The sequence below is a fragment of the Sapajus apella genome, unplaced genomic scaffold, assembly GCF_009761245.1.
Source record: "Sapajus apella isolate SASKATOON/1434 unplaced genomic scaffold, GSC_monkey_1.0 scaffold52, whole genome shotgun sequence".
In the NCBI taxonomy this organism is placed as follows: Eukaryota; Metazoa; Chordata; class Mammalia; order Primates; family Cebidae; genus Sapajus; species Sapajus apella.
In genome coordinates this window covers 16,395,913-16,416,808 of record NW_022436992.1, presented here as the reverse complement: position 1 = coordinate 16,416,808, position 20,896 = coordinate 16,395,913, and the positions used below count along the sequence as shown (strand labels likewise).

The 20,896-nt window shown below is 43.3% G+C and overlaps 1 protein-coding gene across 2 annotated transcripts in view; it reads left to right on the top strand.

Annotated features, from left to right (window-relative positions):
- Positions 1 to 3,668: 3,668 nt before the first annotated feature.
- LOC116526941 (two pore calcium channel protein 2-like) overlaps positions 3,669 to 20,896 on the top strand; it is a 46,115-nt gene continuing 28,887 nt past the window's right edge. For both annotated transcript variants that reach the window (XM_032243695.1, XM_032243694.1), the window contains exons 1-3: positions 3,669 to 3,838; positions 18,963 to 19,045; positions 20,169 to 20,283. In XM_032243695.1, coding sequence (XP_032099586.1) covers positions 3,764 to 3,838; positions 18,963 to 19,045; positions 20,169 to 20,283 — 273 coding nt within the window. In that variant the 5' untranslated portion in view covers positions 3,669 to 3,763. The remainder of the gene's footprint in view (positions 3,839 to 18,962; positions 19,046 to 20,168; positions 20,284 to 20,896) is intronic.

Here is a 20,896-nt window from a genome sequence, read left to right as displayed (position 1 = left end):
AGGAAGGAAGGAAGGAAGGAAGGAAGGAAGGAAGGAAGGCAGGCAGGCAGGCAGGCAGGCAGGCAGGCAGGCTGGCTTAAATCTAAAACCCCAAACCATAAAAATTCCAGAAAATAACATTGGTAAAACTCTCCTAAACATTGGTTTAGGCAAAGAGTTCATTACCTACCAAGAACCCAAAAGCAAATGCAACATAAACGAAAATAAATAGATGGGATCTAATTAAACTAAAAGGCTTCTGTACTGCAAAAGAAATAATCAGCAGAGTAAATAGACAACCCACAAAGTGGGAGAAAATATTCTCAAACTATACATCTGATAAAGGACTAATATCTTGAATCTACAGCGAACTCAAACAAATCACCAAGAAAAAAAAAAAAAAAAAAAAAAAAACTATCAAAAAGTGGCCAAAGGAAATGAATACACAATTCTCAAAAGAAGATATGCAAATAGCCAACAAACATATGAAAAAATAGTCAACATCACGATCAGGAAAATGCAAATTATAACCACAATGAGATACCACCTACTCTTGCAAGAAAGGCCATAATTTAAAAACAACGTAAAATAGATGTTGGCATGGATGTGGTGGAAAGAGAACACTTTTACACTGCTGGTGGGAATATAAACTAGTACAACCACTATGGAAAACAGTGTGGAAATTTTTTAAAGAACTAAAAGTACAACTACAATTTGATCCAGCAATCCCACTACTGGGTATCTATCCAGAGAAAATAAGTCATTATACAAAAAAGATACTTGCACATGCAAGTTTATAGCAGCACAACTCACAATTGCAACAATATGGAACCAACCTAAATGCCCATCAATCAATGAATAAAGAAAATGTGGTATGTATATACATCATGAAATACTACTCAGCCATAAAAAGGAATGAAATAATGACATTCACAGCAACCTCATGGAGCTGGAAACCATTATTCTAAGTGAAGTAGCTCAGGAATGGAAAACCAAATATTACATATTCTCACATCTAAGTGGAAGCTAAACTATGAAGACTCAAAGGCATAAGAATGATATAATGGACTTTGAGGACACTGGGGAAAGAGGGGAAGGGTAGTGAAGGATAAAAGACTACATATTGGATATGATTTACACTGCTTGGGTGATTTGTGCAGCAAAATCTCAACTATCACCACTAAAGAACCCATCCATGTAACAAAACCCACTAGTTTCCCCAAAACAATTGAATTTCCTCTTTTAAAAAGGTAGATACCTTGTAGAAAAGGACCATTGATTACATGCTCGTAGAAATTTTGCTTTACCATTTCAGCCACCATATGCCTGCTGTGTGCCCAGAACTTGGGATTCAAAGACAAAGATTTCCGGTTCCCTTCCTCCAACAGGTGCTTGTGGCCTGGTGGGGAGCAGACAACATGTGCACATAGATGAACTGAAGCACCAAGCACCAAGCTCATTCAAGTTATTGGCATGAAGAGTGTGATGAGCAGGGAAAGGAAGCCATCCTTTGGCCTGGAGAAGTTGAAGAGGGCTCTCAGGGGATGTTAGAACTGAGTGGTAACAGTCAAAGCAGAGGAGTGGAAGTGTCATGCCTGGCATGCCTGGCATGACTGCCAAGGAACTGTGGCCACATGCAGTTCTCATTGCAGGCCAGCCTCCAGTGAGAACACAATTCTGGCGTTACAATGCAGGTCGGTGTCCTGTATTAGCTTTCTTTGCTGCATAACACATTGCCACTAATTTAGGGGCTTGAAACCACATCCGTTCATTATCTCACAGTTCCTATGTCAGAAGTCCTGCAAGGCATGGCTGGATTCTCTGCTCCGTGTCTTACAAGGTGGGAATAAAGGTGTCAGCAAGTTGTGTTCCTTTCTGGAAGGCCCTGAGGAAGAATTAACTTTCAAACTCATTCAAGTTGTTGGCAGAACTTAGTTCCTTACAGTTCCCTTCATCTTCAAGGCAGCAGTGTCCCATCCAGGCACACTGAGTCTTTCATAAGCTTCAAATTTCTCCTCTCCCTTCTGCCTTCATCTTTAACTTTTAAGGGCTCATCCACTGGGTGATTCCATTGGGCCAACTCAGATAATCCAGTATAGCCTCCATATTTAAAAGTCAACTCATTAGAAACCTGTCCACAAGGCTCTTTTGCCTTGTAAAGTAACAGACAGTCCCAGAAATTAGGGTGTGAATTCTCTTAGAGGACTGTAATTCTGCCTGCCAGTCTCCCACCTGGATCTTGCTAGAAATCATTACCTAGCACCAAGTCTTTATTTAATTTTTATTTTTAGAGAGAGGTATTGCTCTGTTGCCCAGGCTGGATTGCAGTGGTGCAATCACAGCTCATTGCAGCCTGAACCTCCTAAGCTCAAGCCATCCTTCACCTCTGCTTTGAGTAGCCAACTGTAGGTGTGCCACCATGCCTGGCTATTTACTATTATTATTATTATTATTATTTTTGAGATGGAGTTTCACTCATGTTACCCAGGCTGGAGTGCAATGGCGCGATCTCGGCTCACCGCAACCTCCGCCTCTTGGGTTCAGGCAATTCTCCTGCCTCAGCCTCCTGAGTAGCTGGGATTACAGGCACACGCCACCATGCCCAGCTAATTTTTTGTATTTTTAGTAGAGGCGGGGTTTCACCATGTTGACCAGGATGGTCTCTATCTCTTGACCTCGTGATCCACCCGCCTCGGCCTCCCAAAGTGCTGGGATTACCTGCTTGAGCCACCGCGCCCGGCCTTATTTACTATTATTTTTTAAGCGATCTGGTGTCGCTATGTTGCCTAGGCTGGTCTCAAACTGCTGGGCTCAAGCGATCCTCTAGTCTTGGCCTCCCAAATTGCTCGGATTACAGGCAGGAGCCACTGGCCTGGCCTAGCACCAAGTCTTGATGAACCGCCCAGAGGGACATCACACCTCCTGCCAGGTGACAGGGACAGTCGCAGCTCCTCCAGGCTTCTCTCTCCTCTGACAGGAGTCTGTGAAGTTGGTGGACAAAGGAGCCCAGGACCACCTCCTCCGCCTACCAGGGCTTAACTGACAGTTGGCCCCCAAGTACTTATCATTATTATTGTTTTAACTTCATGATCAACGTTTTAAAAACTCAGGAGCCAACCCATTAAAACTGATTTCCGCTTTCTCTTGAAAATTCAGCAGCTCTGGCAACCCTGAGTTCCAGGTCGGGCTGGAAATTGGAGCTCCCCATGGGAAGAGGGACGGGCCGGCGCCACCTCTCAGGAGGGATCTGCCCCGAGGGGCCCCACTAGATGCTCGCACTATGCTCTCCTGGGGGCTCCCCTAGGACGGGGAGGGAACTAATAATTACTGGGTCTTGGCCAGCTGCAGCCGCGGCTCCTACATTACCTGATTTAATTCTCCAAACTTGGGAGGAAGGCATCCTTCTATTCTCCTGATCAGAAAGCTAGGCACTGTCCCATTGCCAGGCTACACAGTTGGTGCCATTTGCCGAGGTGACCTCTAACTCACGTGGCCGCCAGCCCAAGCTCTTCCCCACGCGGCCCCTAGCTCGTCCCGCTCCCCTCAGGCCGCGGGATCCGCTTTCCCTGCCCTGGGTCCAGCGAGTCGACGGGGAAGGGGCCGGAGTCGGGGAGCCAGCGCCGCCGTTGCCGGTCCTCCGCCCTCAGGCCCACCCGCCGTGGTCACGTGAAGGATCGAGCGCCGCGCGCCCAGGCCGGTCCTCCCGCCGGCCCGAGGAGGGCAGAATCCGCCGCAGCTGCTGCCCCGACGTCCGCACATCCCCTCTCGCAGCGCAGCCGCCGCGATGCCCTGGGCTGGTCGAGCCGCAAGGGTGAGCCGCCTGCGCCCGCAGTCCCCCGAAGATCTTCCGACCCGGGAGGTAAGTAGGACTTTCAGGCTGCGCCCGCAGGGCGCCCCGACGGCAGCGCCTCCAGCTCCGCGATTGCCCTCCTGGTGCCAGGCACCTCCAGGGCTCTCAGGGAGAAAGCGAACCGTCTGGAAGCCACTGCCGGCTGCAGGGAATGAGGGCCCGTGGGCGCAAGAGGGACTAGGAACCCCTCTGCTTTGGGTCTTCCTCGGTCCCCTGCGCCCCGGGAGCCACACTGGCTGCTAATCCGGAAGGCGCACGGCCAGCTGGAGCGCAGCTAGCACACTGGAGTCAGTTGGGGAGCTGTCAAGCCCAAGCGTCTAGACAAGCCTCCCACTCTCCGTTGCTGAGCTGGCATCCGCGCCGGGGCTCCAGGTTGGGGGCCTTTTTCACTCAGTGAGGCGCGCACCCTTGTCTCAGAGACCAGTGCGCGCCCCCACGTAGCTCCAAAGCAACAGGAAAACAACCAAGGGTCCTGCTGCAGGGAAACGCCCGGAAAGAAGTCTGCAGGATGTGGGCCGCGGGAGTGCTGATGCAGCCCCAGTTCTTCCGATGCCTGCGGGACACAGCAGATGGGCTGCGCAGCTGCCCAGCTGCTCAGGGACAGTTTCGCTGAGACAGCCTGAGCTTCTTTGAAAGAGTTGGAGCTTCCAAGCGACCCTTCTTCAGTTCTTGCACTGTGCAAGAACTAAGACAGTGGAGAGAAAGGCGAGAACTTCAATGGCAGGAGCCCCTGCTCTGATTCAGGAAATCTGAGTCCTGAATTACACTATAATGGGCTGGCAAAAGTCATGAAGACCGTGGGTGACAACGTCGGTCAGGCCCTGGCACAGTGCCTGGCACACAGTCATGACAGCCAATCTTTAGACCCCTCAGGGTCGATGCTGCATCTCCTTTGCATTGTGCAAGTGTGTGGGAGGTGGAGAGTGTTTTGGTTCATTCTTCCTCTCAGTCTTGAACTGGCCCCCTTCAGCTCTGGGCTGCGGCGTTATCACCCCTGCCGCTCCCCACTGGGCTCTTGAAGCCTGCTGGAGAGGGTCCAGAGGGCAGGCTTGTGTGTGGGGTTGAAAAGCTCTGCCAGGCAGGCAAGGTGGCTCAAGCCTGTAATCCTAGCTACTCCACAGACTGAGGAGGGAAGATTGCTTGAGGCAGGAGGTTGAGGTTGCAGTGAGCTATGATTGTGCCACTGTACACCAGCCTGGGCAACAGAGCAAGACCCCATCTTAAAAACAAACAAACAAACAAAAAAAAAACCTCTGGTGCATTGGCCTCCCTCCCTGGCCTGCTGGTCTCCCAAAGGGGCTTGACCACATCCAGCAGATGCATTCTACCATGTCTCCTAAATCTCAAGGGAGCAGGTAAAGGAGAAGGAAGGGGAAGTTCCTTTGTCCATAGCTTTGGCCTTGCTCCTGCCATCTAAGATAACAGCACTGATTGTGTCATTAAATCAGAGATAGTGTCTAGATCTTCCCTCCCCAGGTTCTGACCTTGGGCACTCCGTGGCCAATATAACTGGGCTAACGTTGTCTAAGAATTAGTTTGGATTCATGTAACTAGAACCTGCCTAGTCACCTGAAATGCATCAACACCCTCTCCTTTCAAGTAGCTTTTTTAGGACTCTTCCGATTGGAGTTTCCGTTTTTGACTACTAAGATGGCAATCTACTTCTTTGGGGGAATTTATCAGCACTTTCCACTTTGAAATGAAATAACCCAGTGCCAGTGATTCTCAATTTTGCCATTGGCTGGCATTAGCTAGGGAGCTTTTAGGATTGTAACCAGTTCAGGCTCTACCCCTGAGATTCTGATGTAATTGATGTGGATATGTCCTGGGCAATAGTAACTTTCAGGCTACTTAGTGATTCAAAAGTACCACCAGGGCTGACAGCCTGTGTCTTATGCCGTTTCTTTGTGACAGTTCTTTGTGGTGGCCTCTTGATACTTTATGTGCTTCATTTTTTTTTTTTTTTTTTTTTTTTTTGAGACAGAGTCTCACTCTGTCACCAGGTGCCAGGCTGGAGTGCAGTGGTGCGATCTTAGCTCACTGCAACCTCCGCCTCCCAGGTTCAAGCAATTCTCCTGCCTCAGCCTCCTGAGTAGCTGGAACTACAGGCACACGCCACCATGCCCAGCTAATTTTTGTATTTTTTTAGTAGAGACGGGGTTTCACCATGTTGGCCAGGATGGTCTCGATCTCTTGACCTCATAATCTGCCCGCCTCAGCCTCCCAAAGTGCTGGGATTACAGGCGTGAGCCACCGCGCCCAGCCTTTTTGAATGTTCTTATTCTTTTTTCTCCCCCCATTTATTTATTTTGTTGCATTTTAGGTTTTGGGGTACATGTGAAGAACATGCAAGATTGTTGCATAGGTACACACGTGGCAGTGTGTTATGCTGCCTTCCTCCCCATCACCTACATCTGGCATCTCTCCCCTTGCTATCTCTCCCCAACTCCCCACCCCCCACCGTCCCTCCCCTATTTCCCCCCAACTGACCCCAGTGTGTAGTGCTCCCCTCCTTGTGTCCATGTGTTCTCATTGTTCAACATCCGTCTATGAGTGAGAACATGCGGTGTTTGATCTTCTGCTCTTCTGTCAGTTTGCTGAGAATGATGGTTTCCAGGTCCATCCATGTCCCTACAAAGGACACAAACTCAACATTTTTGATGGCTGCATAATATTCCATGGTGTATATGTGCCATATTTTCCCTGTCCAGTCTATCATCGATGGGCATTTGTGTTGGTTCCAGGTCTTTGCTATTGCAAACAGTAATGGGATTGCTGGGTCAAATGGAATTTCTATTTCTAGGTCCTTGAGGAATCGCCACGCTGTCTTCCACAATGGTCGAACTAATTTACACTCCCACCAACAGTGTAAAAGTGTTCCTATTTCTCCACATCCTCTCCAGCATCTATTGTCTCCAGATTTTTTAATGATCGCCATTCTAACTGGTGTGAAATGGTATCTCAATGTTGTTTTGGTATGCATTTCTCTGATGACCAGTGATGATGAGCATTTTTTCATATGTTTGTTGGTCTCATGTATGTCCTCTTTTGTAAAGTATCTGTTCATATCCTTTGCCCACTTTTGAATGAGCTTGTTTGTTTTTTTCTTGTAAATCTGTTTTAGTTCTTTGTAAATTCTGGATATCAGCCCTTTGTCAGATGGGTAAACTGTAAAAATTTTTTCCCATTCTGTTGGTTGCCGATTCACTCTAATGACTGTTTCTTTTGCCATGCAGAAGCTGTGGAGTTTGATTAGGTCCCATTTGTCTATTTTGGCTTTTGTTCTCAATGCTTTTGGTGTTTTGGTCATGAAGTCCTTGCCTACACCTATGTCCTGAATGGTTTTGCCTAGATTTTCTTCTAGGGTTTTTATGGTGTTAGGTCTTATGTTTAAGTCTTTAATCCATCTGGAGTTAATTTTAGTGTAAGGTGTCAAGAAGGGGTCCAGTTTTTGCTTTCTGCACATGGCTAGCCAGTTTTCCCAACATCATTTATTAAACAGGGAATCCTTTCCCCGTTGCTTGTTTTTGTCTGGTTTGTCATAGATCTGATGGTTGTAGATATGTTGTGTTGCCTCCGAGACCTCTGTTCTGCTCCACTGGTCTATATCCTCTGTTTTGGTACCAGTACCATGCTGTTTGATTACTGTAGCCTTGTAGTATAGTTTGAAGTCTGGTAGTGTGATGCCTCCCACTTTGTTCTTTTTGCTTAGAATTGACTTTGTTATGTGGGCTCTCTTTTGGTTCTATATGAAGTTTAAGGTGGTTTTTTCCAGTTCTGTGAAGAAGGTCATTGGTAGCTTGATGGGGATAGCATTGAATCTGTAAATTACTTTGGGCAGTATGGCCATTTTCACGATATTGATTCTTCCTAACCATGAACATGGAATGTTTCTCCATCTGTTTGTGCCCTCTCTTATTTCGCTGAGCAGTGGCTTGTAGTTCTCCTTGAAGAGGTCCTTTACGTTCCTTGTTTATTGTATTCCTAGGTATTTTATTCTCTTTGTGGCAATTGTGAATGGAAGTTCGTTCTTGATTTGGCTCTCTTTAAGTCTGTTATTGGTGTATAGGAATGCATGTGATTTTTGCACATTGATTTTGTATCCTGAGACTTTGCTGAAGTTGCTTATCAGTTTCAGGAGCTTTTGGGCTGAGACGATGGGGTCTTCTAGATATACAGTCATGTAATCTGCAAATAGAGACAATTTGACTTCCTCCTTTCCTATTCGAATACCCATTATTTCTTTTTCTTGCCTGATTGCTCTGGCTAGAACTTCTAGTACTATATTGAATAGGAGTGGTGAGAGAGGGCATCCTTGTCTGGTGCCAGATTTCAAAGGGACTGCTTCCAGTTTTTGCCCATTCAGTATGATATTGGCTGTTGGTTTGTCATAAATAGCTTTTATTATTTTGAGATACGTTCCATCAATACCTAGCTTATTGAGGGTTTTTAGCATAAAGGGCTGTTGAATTTTGTCAAAGGCCTTCTCTGCATCAATTGAGATAATCATGTGGTTTTTGTCTTTGGTTCTGTTTATGTGGTGAATTACGTTTATAGACTTGCGTATGTTGAACCAGCCTTGTATCCCTGGGATGAAGCCTACTTGATCATGGTGGATAAGCTTTTTGATGTGCTGTTGCAATTGGCTTGTCAATATTTTATTGAAGATTTTTGCATCTATGTTCATCATGGATATTGGCCTGAAGTTTTCTTTTCTTGTTGAGTCTCTGCCGGGTTTTGGAATCAGGATGACGTTGGTGTCATAAAATGATTTGGGAAGAATTCCCTCTTTTTGTATTGTTTGGAATAGTTTCAGAAGGAATGGTGCCAGCTCCTCTTTGTATGTCTGGTAGAATTCGGCTGTGAACCCATCTGGACCTGGGCTTTTTTTGGGTGGCAAGCTCTTAATTGCTGCCTCAACTTCAGACCTTGTTATGGGTCTGTTCAGGGTTTCGGCTTCTTCCTGGTTTAGGCTTGGGAGGAGGCAAGTGTCCAGGAATTTATCCATTTCTTCCAGGTTTACTAGTTTATGTGCATAGAGTTGTTTGTAATAACCTCTGATGATGGTTTGAATTTCTGTGGAATCTGTGGTGATATCCCCTTTATCATTTTTTATTGCATCAATTTGGTTATTCTCTCTTTTCTTTTTTATTAATCTGGTTAGTGGTCTGTCTATTTTGTTGATCTTTTCAAAAAACCAGCTCCTGGATTTATTGATTTTTTGAAGGATTTTTTGTGTCTCTATCTCCTTCAGTTCTGCTCTGATCTTAGCTATTTCTTGTCTTCTGCTAGACTTTGAGTTTTTTTGATCTTGCTCCTCTAGCTCTTTCAATTTTGACGTTAGGGTGTCAGTTATTGATCTCTCCTTTCTTCTCATGTGGGCACTTATTGCTATATATTTTCCTCTAGAGACTGCTTTAAATGTGTCCCAGATATTCTGGTATGTTGTGTCTTCATTCTCGTTGGTTTCGAAGAACATCTTTATTTCTGTCTTCATTTCATTGTTTATCCAGTCAACATTCAAGAGCAAGTTGTTCAGTTTCCATGAAGCTGTGCGGTTCTGGGTTAGTTTTTGAATTCTGAGTTCTAACTTGATTGCACTGTGGTCTGAGAGACTGTTTGTTATGAATTCCATTCTTTTGCATTTGCTGAGGAGTGATTTACTCCCAATTATGTGGTCAATTTTAGAGTAGGTGTGATGTGGTGCTGAGAAGAATGTATATTCTATGGATTTGGGGTGGAGAGTTCTGTAAATGTCTATTAGGTTTGCTTGGTCCAGGTCTGAGTTCAAGTCCTGGTTATCGTTGTTAATTTTCTGTCTGGTTGATCTGTCTAATATTGACAATGGGGTGTTAAAGTCTCCCACTATTATTGTGTGGGAGTCTAAGTCTCTTTGTAAGTCATTAAGAACTTGCCTTATGTATCTGGGTGCTCCTGTATTGGGTGCGTATATATTTAGGATCGTTAGCTCTTCTTGTTGCATTGATCCTTTTACCATTATGTAATTTCCTTATTTGTCTCTTTTGATCTTTGTTGCTTTAAAGTCTAATTTATGAGAGATGAGAATTGCAACTCCTGCTTTTTTTTTGCTCTCCATTTGCTTGGTAAATCTTCCTCCATCCCTTTATTTTGAGCCTTTGTGTATCCTTGTATGTGAGATGGGTTTCCTGGATACAGCACACCGATGGGTTTTGTCTTTTTATCCAATTTGCCAGTCTGTGTCTTTTGATTAGGGCATTTAGCCCATTTACATTTAGGGTTAATATTGTTATGTGTGAATTTGATACTGCCATTTTGGTGCTAGCTGGCTGTTTTGCCCATTAGTTGATGCAGATTCTTCATTGCGTTGATTCTCTTTCCATTTGGCATGTTTTTGGAGTGGCTGGTACTGGTTTTTACTTTATATGTGTAGAGCCTCTTTCAGGAGCTCTTGTAAAGCTGGCCTGGTGGTAACGAAATCTCTGAGTACTTGCATGTTCACAAAGGATTTTATTTTCCCTTCACTTATGAAGCTTAGTTTGGCTGGATAGGAGATTCTGGGTTGAAAATTCTTTTCTTTAAGGATGTTTCTTTAAGCCCCCACTCTCTTCTGCCTTGTAGGGTTTCTGCTGAGAGATCTGCTGTGAGTCTGATGGGCTTCCTTTGTGGGTAACCCAACCTTTCTCTCTGGCTGCCCTTAGTATTTTCTCCTTCATTTCAACCCTGGTGAATCTGATGATTATGTGCCTTGGGGTTGCTCTTCTTCAGGAATATCTTTGTGGTGTTCTCTGTATTTCCTGGACTTGAATATTTGCCTGCCTTGCTAGGTTGGGGAAGTTTTCCTGAATAATATGCTGAAGAATATTTTCCAGCTTAGATTCATTCTCTTCATCGCATTCAGGTACACCTATCAAACGTAGATGATGGCTTTTCACATAGTCCCACATTTCTTGGAGACGTTGTTCATTCCTTTTTACCCTTTTTTCTCCAGTCTTGCCTTCCCGTTTTATTTCATTGAGTTGATCTTCGACCTCTAATATCCTTTCTTCTGCTTGGTCAATTTGGCTGTTGATACTTGTGCATGCTTTGTGAAGATCTCATGTTGTGTTTTTCAGCTCCATCAATTCACTTATATTCCTTTCTATTTTGTCCATTCTCGTTAGCATTTCGTCAAATCTTTTTTCAACGTTCTTAGTTTCTTTGCATTGGGTTAGAATATGTTCTTTTAGTCCACAGAAGTTTCTTACCACCCACCTTCTGAAGTCTGATTCTGTCATTTCATCACACTCGTTCTCCATCCAACCTTGTTCCCTTGCTGGTAAGGAGTTGTGATCCCTTTTAGGAGGAGAGGTGTTCTGGTTTCGGGTGTTTTCATCCTTTTTGCGCTGGTTTCTTCCCATCTTTATGGATTTATCCACCTATCGTCTTTGTAATTGCTGGCTTTCAGATTGGGCCTCTGAGTGGATGTTCTGTTTGTTGATGATGAGGTTATTTCTGTTTCTTGGTTTTCCTTCTGACAGTCTGGCCCCTCTGCTGTAGGTCTGCTGAGGTCCACTCCAGGCCCTGCTTGCCTGGGGATCGCCTGCAGCACCCTCTGTGCTTTCACTGGGAGCTGTAATCCTGAGCTGTTCCTAAACAGCCATCTTGGATCCCGGACTAATGTTCTTATTCTTAAATCTGTTCGTGCAGATCTTGCATTACCCTGTTTTGGGGTCTTAGTCCCTTGGTGTTCCTTCTTAGCAATTTGCAGAGCTGTTGCTTGCAGTAACCAGGAGGGTTTGAGAAAGTGTTCTACTCAGGTGGTCCAAGGAGCAACAAAAAGCCAGTGTGCTAGCTAGGAATGATTCCGTGAGGGAGAGGTGTGGGGCTTCCGATGACCTGGATGGCATGTCCTCTGCCCCAAGAATACCAGAGCTACCCACCTCCAGCTGACTGTGGCTATCATGATTGCAAAAATGGCCAGAAAGTCTTCCCATCCCTGAATACATACTCTCTTCGCAATGTGCCTTTGCAACTTCTTATATCAAGAGGTGGGTTCTGTTTCTCCAGCCCTTGAATCGGCTTGGCCATGAGACATGCTTTGGCCAATGGGTTATTAGCAGTTGGGCTACAGGCAGAGGTGTGAAAAGCACTCGAACATTGGTGCTTGCTCTCCTGATGCCCTTGGGAAACTTTGACCACCACCTGTGGAAGAGCCCTGGGTAGCCTGCTGCAGGATGCACATGGCCAATACATGTGAGCAAGACTATTCTAGACCATCCAGCCCCTGATGACCACAGATATCAGCTAAGTTGGCCCAGACCAGGACTGCCCAGCTGACCCACAGAATTAGGGAAGATAATAAGTGTTTATTCAGGTGACCAAGAATCAGGGTGGGTAGCAAGAACTTGTTGAAATACAGTGCAGCATAGCCAAATGTTATAATCTTTTAAAGAGAAGCGAGAAGTTCAAATTTTTGTGTAAGCTCCAGTTTTTAAAAAATTAAATGAGCAGCCAGCATCTAAAAACACTCTCTGGGCCAAACAAAACACAACTTTAGGCTGCACTTGGCCTATTCGTTGCTGGTTTGCTACTTTCTTTATAGAGGGACATAAGGTTTTTATCCCAACACCTCACTGCCACTTACTCTCTCACCCTTCTCCCACAGCTGCTGTGCCCTGTCCTATCCCTAGCAGCTATTTCTTTGTATAAAATGTCCACAATGTATGTCAAAACCCCAGCTCCTCCAGGCAGTCTTTCTATATGGAAATAGAAGCTGCTGGGATTGCCAGTCTTCATGGAAAAAGTGAAATTTGAGACAGGTTTCCAATGAAGGAAACTGGGAAAGCTACTCCTGGTTTTAGGTGAACATGAGATCAGGCATGGAGGTGGGTCCATAGAGGGACAGTGGACAAGTTCACCAATTTTGGCTAGAGAAGAGTGTTCCTAAAGGAAGAGTGAGGAAGATTAAATTGGAGAGGAAAGGAGAGGAGACATTTAGGAGCCCCTAAATGCTAAGCCAAGGGTTTTGCACTTGATTGGACAGAGAAATCACTTGATGCTTTTGAATAGGGGGTCTCATGGGGAAAGCAGTACTACTCTATTGTATCAGTGTACAGGAAGAGCTTGTAGGAGGACAGGGGGTACTGAGGGAGACAGAAGGTACAGTAGCCTTACTTATCCATGGTTTTTGGTTTTGCCTTCTGTGGTTCCAGTTACTCTAGGTCAACTTCAGTCCAAAAATATCCAATAAAAAGTTCCAGAAATAAACAACTCATAAATTTTTAATTGTCTGCTATTCTGAGTAGCATGGTAAAACCTCCAGATGTCCCGCTCTGTTCCGCCTGGGATTGAATCATCACTTTGTCCCACGTTTCCATGCTGTAGACACTACTTGCCTGCTAGTCACTTAGCAGCCGTTGGCTTATCAGATAAAAAAGGCATAGTATATACAGGGTTTGGTTACCATGCTCAGTTTCAGGAACCAACTGAGCATCTTGGGACATATTCTTCTCAAATAATGGGGGGACTAGTGTGTAGTGTTGTTAGTAAGGAAAGGAGCATTGGAATTGGAAAGAAAAATGGAGATGTGGAAGAATTTAACTTAAAATGTGTGGGAACTTCTCTTTCCCTTAAGTTATAGTTAATTACGTTAATTTTCTTACCTATATAAACAAGACATATTGGCTGTTTTCAAAGCACTTCTATCAACAACTTTGCATTTTGCCTAGGTTCTTGTTGAATGACTTAAAGGTATTTGGGAGCTTACGGTGGTTTATTCCTACCGCAGTTAATACTGAAGAAGGCATTTGCTGGGTACATAGAGAAGGAGCTTTCTTGCAGTCTCCACTGAGAGCCTCTGGAATCTATCTTTCCCTCCTTACTGCGTTCTTTTCACCCTCTAAGGGATTACAAGTGATTCGTCTTCCCCAGAGTTGTAGGGTGGGGTTGGGAGAGAAAACACAAAATTCTTAACAACATTTTTAAGTGTTGGGAGGAGGAAAAGAAATATCACAGCTCTGAGAAGAAGAGAAGGAAAAAATCAAGAGAAGGCAATTATTGTCATGGTGCAATTCAAACAGAAAACAGGCAGGCACAGTGGCTGTTACCTGTGATCTCAACACTTTGGAAGGCCAAGGTGGACAGATTGCTTGAGCCCAGGAAATTGAGACCAGCCTGGGCAACACGGCAAAACCTGTCTCTACAAAAAAATACAGTAATTAGCTGGGTGTGGTGGCACACACTCTGTAGCCCCAGGTACTCAGGAAGCTGAGGCCGGAGAATCACTTGAGTTTGGGAGGTTGAGGCTGCCAGTGAGCCATGATCACACTACTGCACTTTAGCCTGGGCAACAGAGCAAGGTCCGGCCTCAAAGTAAATAAATAAATAAATAATAAAAGAAGAAAGAAAGAAAAGAATAAAGGAAAATGAAAAAAATACAAGAAATAGCAGGAAAGTGTCCATATTTACATCAGTGGTTTTCAGTCTTGACTGCACATTCAAATCACTCGTGAACTTTAAAAGATTAATCCTGGGTTCCACCTCCCAGAGGGTCTGATGCAATTTGGGTCTGCATGTGACTTGGACTTTGGTAGGGTCTTTAAAAGCTGTTAAGGTGATTGTCATATGCTGTGGGAATTAAGAATCACCACCCCTACAGTTACCAATGCCTCCCATAGCTGGGGTGCTGTTTTGAGGTTTGCAGCCACATTTTAGCTGTATCTGAAGAAACATCTGCTATTTGGTCTTTGCATGTGGACAATGGTTCCCATGTAAACTTGAAAAGTATGTGCAGTTTTGGAATGGGATGTCTAACATAATCCACATTCTTGGATTGGATAAAAACAGTTTGTTTTAAGGGAAAATACAAATGGCCTTAGTTCAAATAAACAAGCTCATTATAGTAAAGCCTGTCTTCTAAGAGTACCACTTCCCACGGAAAACACAGGACACTTAGAAGTTGCACACAAATGGGAGGGAGGAGGAGAGGGAAGGCAATTAGAACCAAAACATAAAGTAGATGAGATTTTAAAAGGCGATCGATGTCAGAAATGTAATACTAGTTAAAAATGGGAAACCTTTGAAACGTTATTGTAAAGGTGAAGTGGCTAATATGAAAGAATCAGCAGATTTTAAAACAGCAGGGATGAGTTCAGATGGCAGTTGGTGGGGTGATGTGGTACTTGTCATTCAATGTCTGGGGTCTATTTCATGGAGATGACCCCCAGGGCCTGACTGGCTGGGGCATTGCTGGTGAGTGTTTTTTTCCATTCTCTACCTGGAAGGCATATGAAGGATGCATCTCAAATCCATGAGTGTTAACTGCTTAAGTTTGTGGACAAATTGCCTCACTGGGACTATAAAGATGTTCGCAGCATCATCTTTTAAATTTGGGACAACAGTGGCCTTAAAAGATTTTGCCATAAATATTTTTTAAAAAGCCTCAATATCGGCAGGGCACCGTGGCTCATGCCTGTAATCCCAGAACTTTGGCAGGTGGGCGGATCACGAGGTCAGTAGTTCAAGACCAGACTGGCCAACATGGTGAAACCCTGCCTCTACAAAATAATACAAAAATCAGCTGGGCATGGTGGCTCATGTCTGTAATCCCAGCTACTTGGGAGGCTGAGGTAGGAGAATTGCTTGAACTAGGACCCGGGAGGCGGAGGTTGCAGTGAGCCGAGATTGTGCCACCGCACTCCAGCCTGGGCTACAGAGCAAGTCTCTATCTAAAAAAAAAAAGCTTCAATATCAGAATTCTTTGAGTATGATCTTTTTGAGCCTTAAGGGAATTTTCTTAACGTTCGTGTGTGTTCATTAAAAAAAAGCCAACTTTTGTTGATGTGAGGCATTTTCTACCAAAAATATATTTCTAAGCATATCCTGGGAACTGTACTCTTCCTCAGTGTTAAAGATGTTCAATGAAAAAAAAAATCGATATTAATAGTTTTCCTACTAGAATGTTTTTTAAATATGTAGAGGAAAAATGTTTGGCTGGGTGCTGTGCCTCATGCCTGTAATCTTAGCACTTTGGGAGACCAAGATGGGTGAGTCACTTGAGGTTAGGAGTTCAAGACCAGACTGGCCAACATGGTGAAATGCTGATTCTACTAAAAATACAAAAATTAACAGGGTGTGGTGGTGAGTGCCCATAATCCCAGCTACTTGGGTGGCTGAGATAGGAGAATCGCTTGAACCTGTGAGATGGAGGTCGCAGTAAGCCAAGATTGTGCCACCACTGCACTTCAGCCTGGGCGACAAAGTGAAGCTCCATCTCAAAAAGAAAAAAAAAAAAGAAAAGAAAAATGTGTGATAAGTGTTAAACACATTTATATGGTACTTCTTAGATTTTAACAAGCTGCCTCTAAGAATTGCAATACCAGCTCTAAACATACCTGTTGCTCAAAAAGCAATTGACTCTTACAGCAGTTAATTCATCTATGAGATGATTGTTCCACATCAATTTTTTAATCCATTGATTTGTTTTTCTTTTTGGGCATTTTAACAGCTTTTTTAAACTATAATAGATACACACTAAACTACATTTATTTGAAGTATGCAGCTTGATGAGTTTTGATATATAAATACCTTTGTGATAGTTATGCCGTGATTAGAATCGTGAACATATTAATTGCCCACTAAATGTTTTCTTATGCCTATTTTTAATCTCTCTCTCTTAGTTATCTCTTTGTTTATTTGTTTGTTTGAGATGGAGTCACTTTCTGTCGTCCAGGCTGGAGTACAGTGGCACGATCTCGGCTCACTGCAATCTCCGCCTCCCAGGTTCAAGCTATTCTCCTGCCTCAGCCTCCTGAGTGGCTGGATTAGAGGTGTATGCCACCATGCCCACGTAGTTTTTGTATTTTTAGTAGAGATAGGGTTGCCCCATGTTGTCCAGGCTAGTCTCAAACTCCTGACCTCAAGTGATTTGCCCCCCTTGGCCTCCCAAAATGTTGGGATTACAGGCATGAGCCACCATGCCCAGCCTGTTCCTGTCTTCCTCCCCCTGCCCACACACAATCACTGATCCGGTTTCTGTCAGTGTAGGTTAGTTTTTATTTTCTAGAGTTTTATGCAGATGGAATCATACAGTGAATACTCTTTTAGGGAGGCGGTTGGCTTCTTTCACTCAGCACAATTATTTTGAGAGTCATCCATTTCATTGCATCTATTAGTTGCTCATTCCTTTTTATTGCTGGGTAGTATTCCATTGTAGAGATACAGTATATTTTGTTTATTCACTCACCTGTTCATGGACATTTTGTTGGCTTCTAGTTTGGGGCTGTTAAGCTGGATGAACATATGTGTATATGGGCAGCTTTGGGATGAGGTGTCTGACATGAGCCACATACTTGGGTTGGATGTACTAGTCTTTGTGTGGACATATGCTGTCTTTTCTTTTGGTAAACACTTAGGAGTAGCATGGCTGGGTCATACTTTTTAATATTTTAAGATACTACCAAACTGTCTTCCAAAGTAAACATGCCATTTTCTGTTCCTACCAGCAATGTATGAGAGTTCCAGTTGCTCAACATCTTTGGCAAACTTGCAAATATAAAAGGAATTTTGTATTTTGTGTTTATATGTATATACATGTATAATGTAGTATAAATATGTAGTATATAATTTTGTGTTACGGATTTGTTTGTATGTATATGTATATATACAGTAATGTGTCACTTAACAGCAGGGATAAGATCTGAGAAATAAATCTTTAGGGGATTGCATCACTGTGCAAATATCATAGAGTGTACTTACACCAACCCAGATGGCATTACGTACTAGACGCCTAGGCTGTAGCCTATTTTTCTAGGCTACAAACGTGTACAACATATTACTGTACTGAATACAGCAGATAACTGTAACATAATGGTGTATTCATGTATCTCAACATAGAAAAGGTACAGTAAAAATACATATAAGAGGTAAAAAATGAATAGGGCACTTCCCATGAATGGAGCTTGCAGGACTGGAAGTTGCCCTGGGTGAGTCAGTGAGTGAGTGGTGAGAGCCTGTGAGGGCCTTGGACATTACTGTGCACTACTGTAGACTTCAGAAACACAGCACAGTTAGACTATATTAAATTTGTACAAAATATTTTTCTTTCTTCAATAACAAATTAACCTTTGCCTACTATAAATTTTCTACTGTATAAACTTTTTGATTCTTTTGCAATAGCAGCTTAAAACACATTGCATAGCTAACAAAACATTTTCTTTCTTTATGTCCTTATTCTATAAGCTTTTTAATATTTTTAAACTTAAAAAAATCTTAACTTTTTAAACTCTTTATTGAAAACTAAGACACAAACACAGGCATTAGCCTAGGCCTACTTAGGGTCAGGATCCTCAATATCACTGTCTTCTGTCTCCACATCTCATCCCACTGGAAGGTCTTCAGGGGCCATAACACTCATGGAGCTGTAATCGCCTGGGATGACAATGTCTTCTTCTGGAGTCTTCCTGAAGGACTTGCCTGAGGCTGTTTTACAGTTAACTTTTTTAATAAATAGAAGGAGTACACTCTAAAATAACCATAAAAAGTATACTAAATACATAAACCAGTAATATAATCATTTATTGTCATTATCAAATTTAATGTACCATACATAATCGTATGTGCTAGACTTTTATACCACTGGCCGTGCAGGTTTGTAGACACCAGCATCACCACAATCATGTATTTTATCATGCTATGACGTTATGACAGCTATGAACTCACTAGATGGTAGGAATTTTTCACCTCATTATAATCTTATGGGTCCCTTGTTACGTATGTGGTTCGTTGTTGACCAAAATGTTATGGGGCACATGACTGTATTTGAATATATATGTGTACTTAACCATATGTGAATATATGTATGTATGAATATACCATTTAGGTACAAGTACATGCTCTAGTCAATGCTTATTTTCATTTCCTCTGAGAGTCTGTATTTGAATTCAAGAAAGTGGAGAGTGTCTGGGCCCAGCCCCACTGCAGGATTCTCTGTGCTCAGGGAGACATCGGAGGTGTGCAGGCAACACTGTTTAGATGTTGGCTACCTCTGGGAGAGCGGGCCTGGGGAGAGGCAAAGGGGAGCTTCTTTTATACTTGCTGCACACTTACAAAGGAAAAAGAAAAATATCCTCTCCTGCTCTGACTTGGTCTCCCTTACTCTCTCTATGGGGAACAGGATCTTCTCCTGGCAGCTGCTTATGTTTTGGATGCCCAGTACAACAGAAATGTTCCATTTGAAACGTCACCTCAGGCCATCAGGTAACTAACATGTTACAACATCATGTAGAACCACCTATCCTTCAGCACTTGATACTCTTGAAGTTGAACCCAAACTGAAGGCATTGTTTACACAGATATTTTCAGAAGCATATAGGGCACAGCACATAGATTTGAATATAATCTAATACTTCCTTTTTGAGGCAGGGTCTTGCTTTGTTGCCTGGGCTAAAGTTTAGTGGTGTGATCACAGCGCATTGTAGCCTTGAACTACTGGGCTCAAGCGATCCTTCTACCACAACCTGGGATTACATATGTGAGCCAACATGCCTGGCTGAATACTTTTTTGAGTTATAAGAGCATGGCCTCACACTTAGGGAAGCATTCAATAAAGAGATTAAGATCAGATGGATGAGTAAGTGAGCAATACCCAGGATAGAAGCTAGTGCACTCAAGGGAAGAACATGCCATTGTCTTCTCCTTTGATTGTCGTCCTCTTAGAGTTACCTCAAGTGAAAAGCCTTTTTCTTTTTCCTGCCCATTGTCTTCTGATGCAATCCATGTGTCTGCTGTTCTTATGGGAACTCAGCTGTTACTCTATCGCCCCTACAGGTCTCAGCCTGTCTATCACTAGGGCTCAGCATCAGGGCCTCCCAAGGCAGCTGACACCTTATTCCCAGAGGTTGCCAAGCATGTTTGGGGTGCTGTCCCCACTTAGGGAGAGACTAGCATGACCTCTTGCCAGATCTCTTCTGAGTCTATCATGTTAAGATAGGCTGATGTACATTTTAAAATCAGGTTAGGCCACCATGCCACATCAGAATAGGCCACTTTAACTGAGAGTTTAATCTGTGTCCATCACTGTTCAAAGTCCTCTGTTGGTATTCCCTTATTACCATCACAACAACCCCATGGGGAAGGTATAATCTTAGCTGAGACTGTTAAGAAAATGTGCTTTGAGATATGATCATTTCCTGATTTTTCTGTGTTAGTGTTTGTAGTATGTGATCATTAAATACTGCCTCCTGCTTTCTAGAATTTGAAGGAAATATGACTAAGACATAACTTTCTTATTTTATCCACCATTAGTTCTTTAAAGAGATGTTTGGGTGCTGTGTAGCTCCTGTTCCTTGTTTATAACCACCTTTGTCTTTTTCCTATGCAGGCTTTACTATTTTTATAACCACTGGACAACACAGGTTGCCACATATTTCTTCATTTGTGTAGACCTCGCTCTTGCCCTATTTGAAGAGCCTGCGTTGTTTCCTCTGCCTTTCTTGGTAAGCATGCCATAGCAGATGGAAGCCAGATTCGGTCATAGATGAGTTGGGCCTTGTGCCTCTTCCTTTTTTTCCTCAAATTTTAACAAATGTGAATTAGATGTTATTATCTTTCTGGGAGTTAGAGGAGTTCTGTCTACTCACCAAGCGGATGCTTCCTTCATAAGGCATTTTAAGTACAATGGGACATTTTGGTCTTCTGTGCAAGCACACACAAAATCAGAGATGGTTCAATGATATTTTCAAAGCCAATTTACTTACTGCTAAGCAGATGATGTTCTCATATAGTATAATATGCAATTTGTACATATCACATTTTCAGCTTTTTTCATAGTCATATCATTAGAGTAATTATTGGTGCTTAGGAGCTGATCACATTTGATTTTGAGTAATGTATCAAATTCACCAGCCAATCCAGAGAGGTCTAAATAGTAGACCAATGCCCTGCCCATGTTGATTTCTGATTCGTCATTGCTCTCACTTCTGTCTTAATAGCTATCATTTGCTCCCTGCTTGCTATCTATCTGCTGGGTGCTCTCAGTGCTTTCTCTGTATTCTCCTTAAGCCTTACAGGAACTCCATGAGATGTGCCTGCTGTTATCACACTCACTTA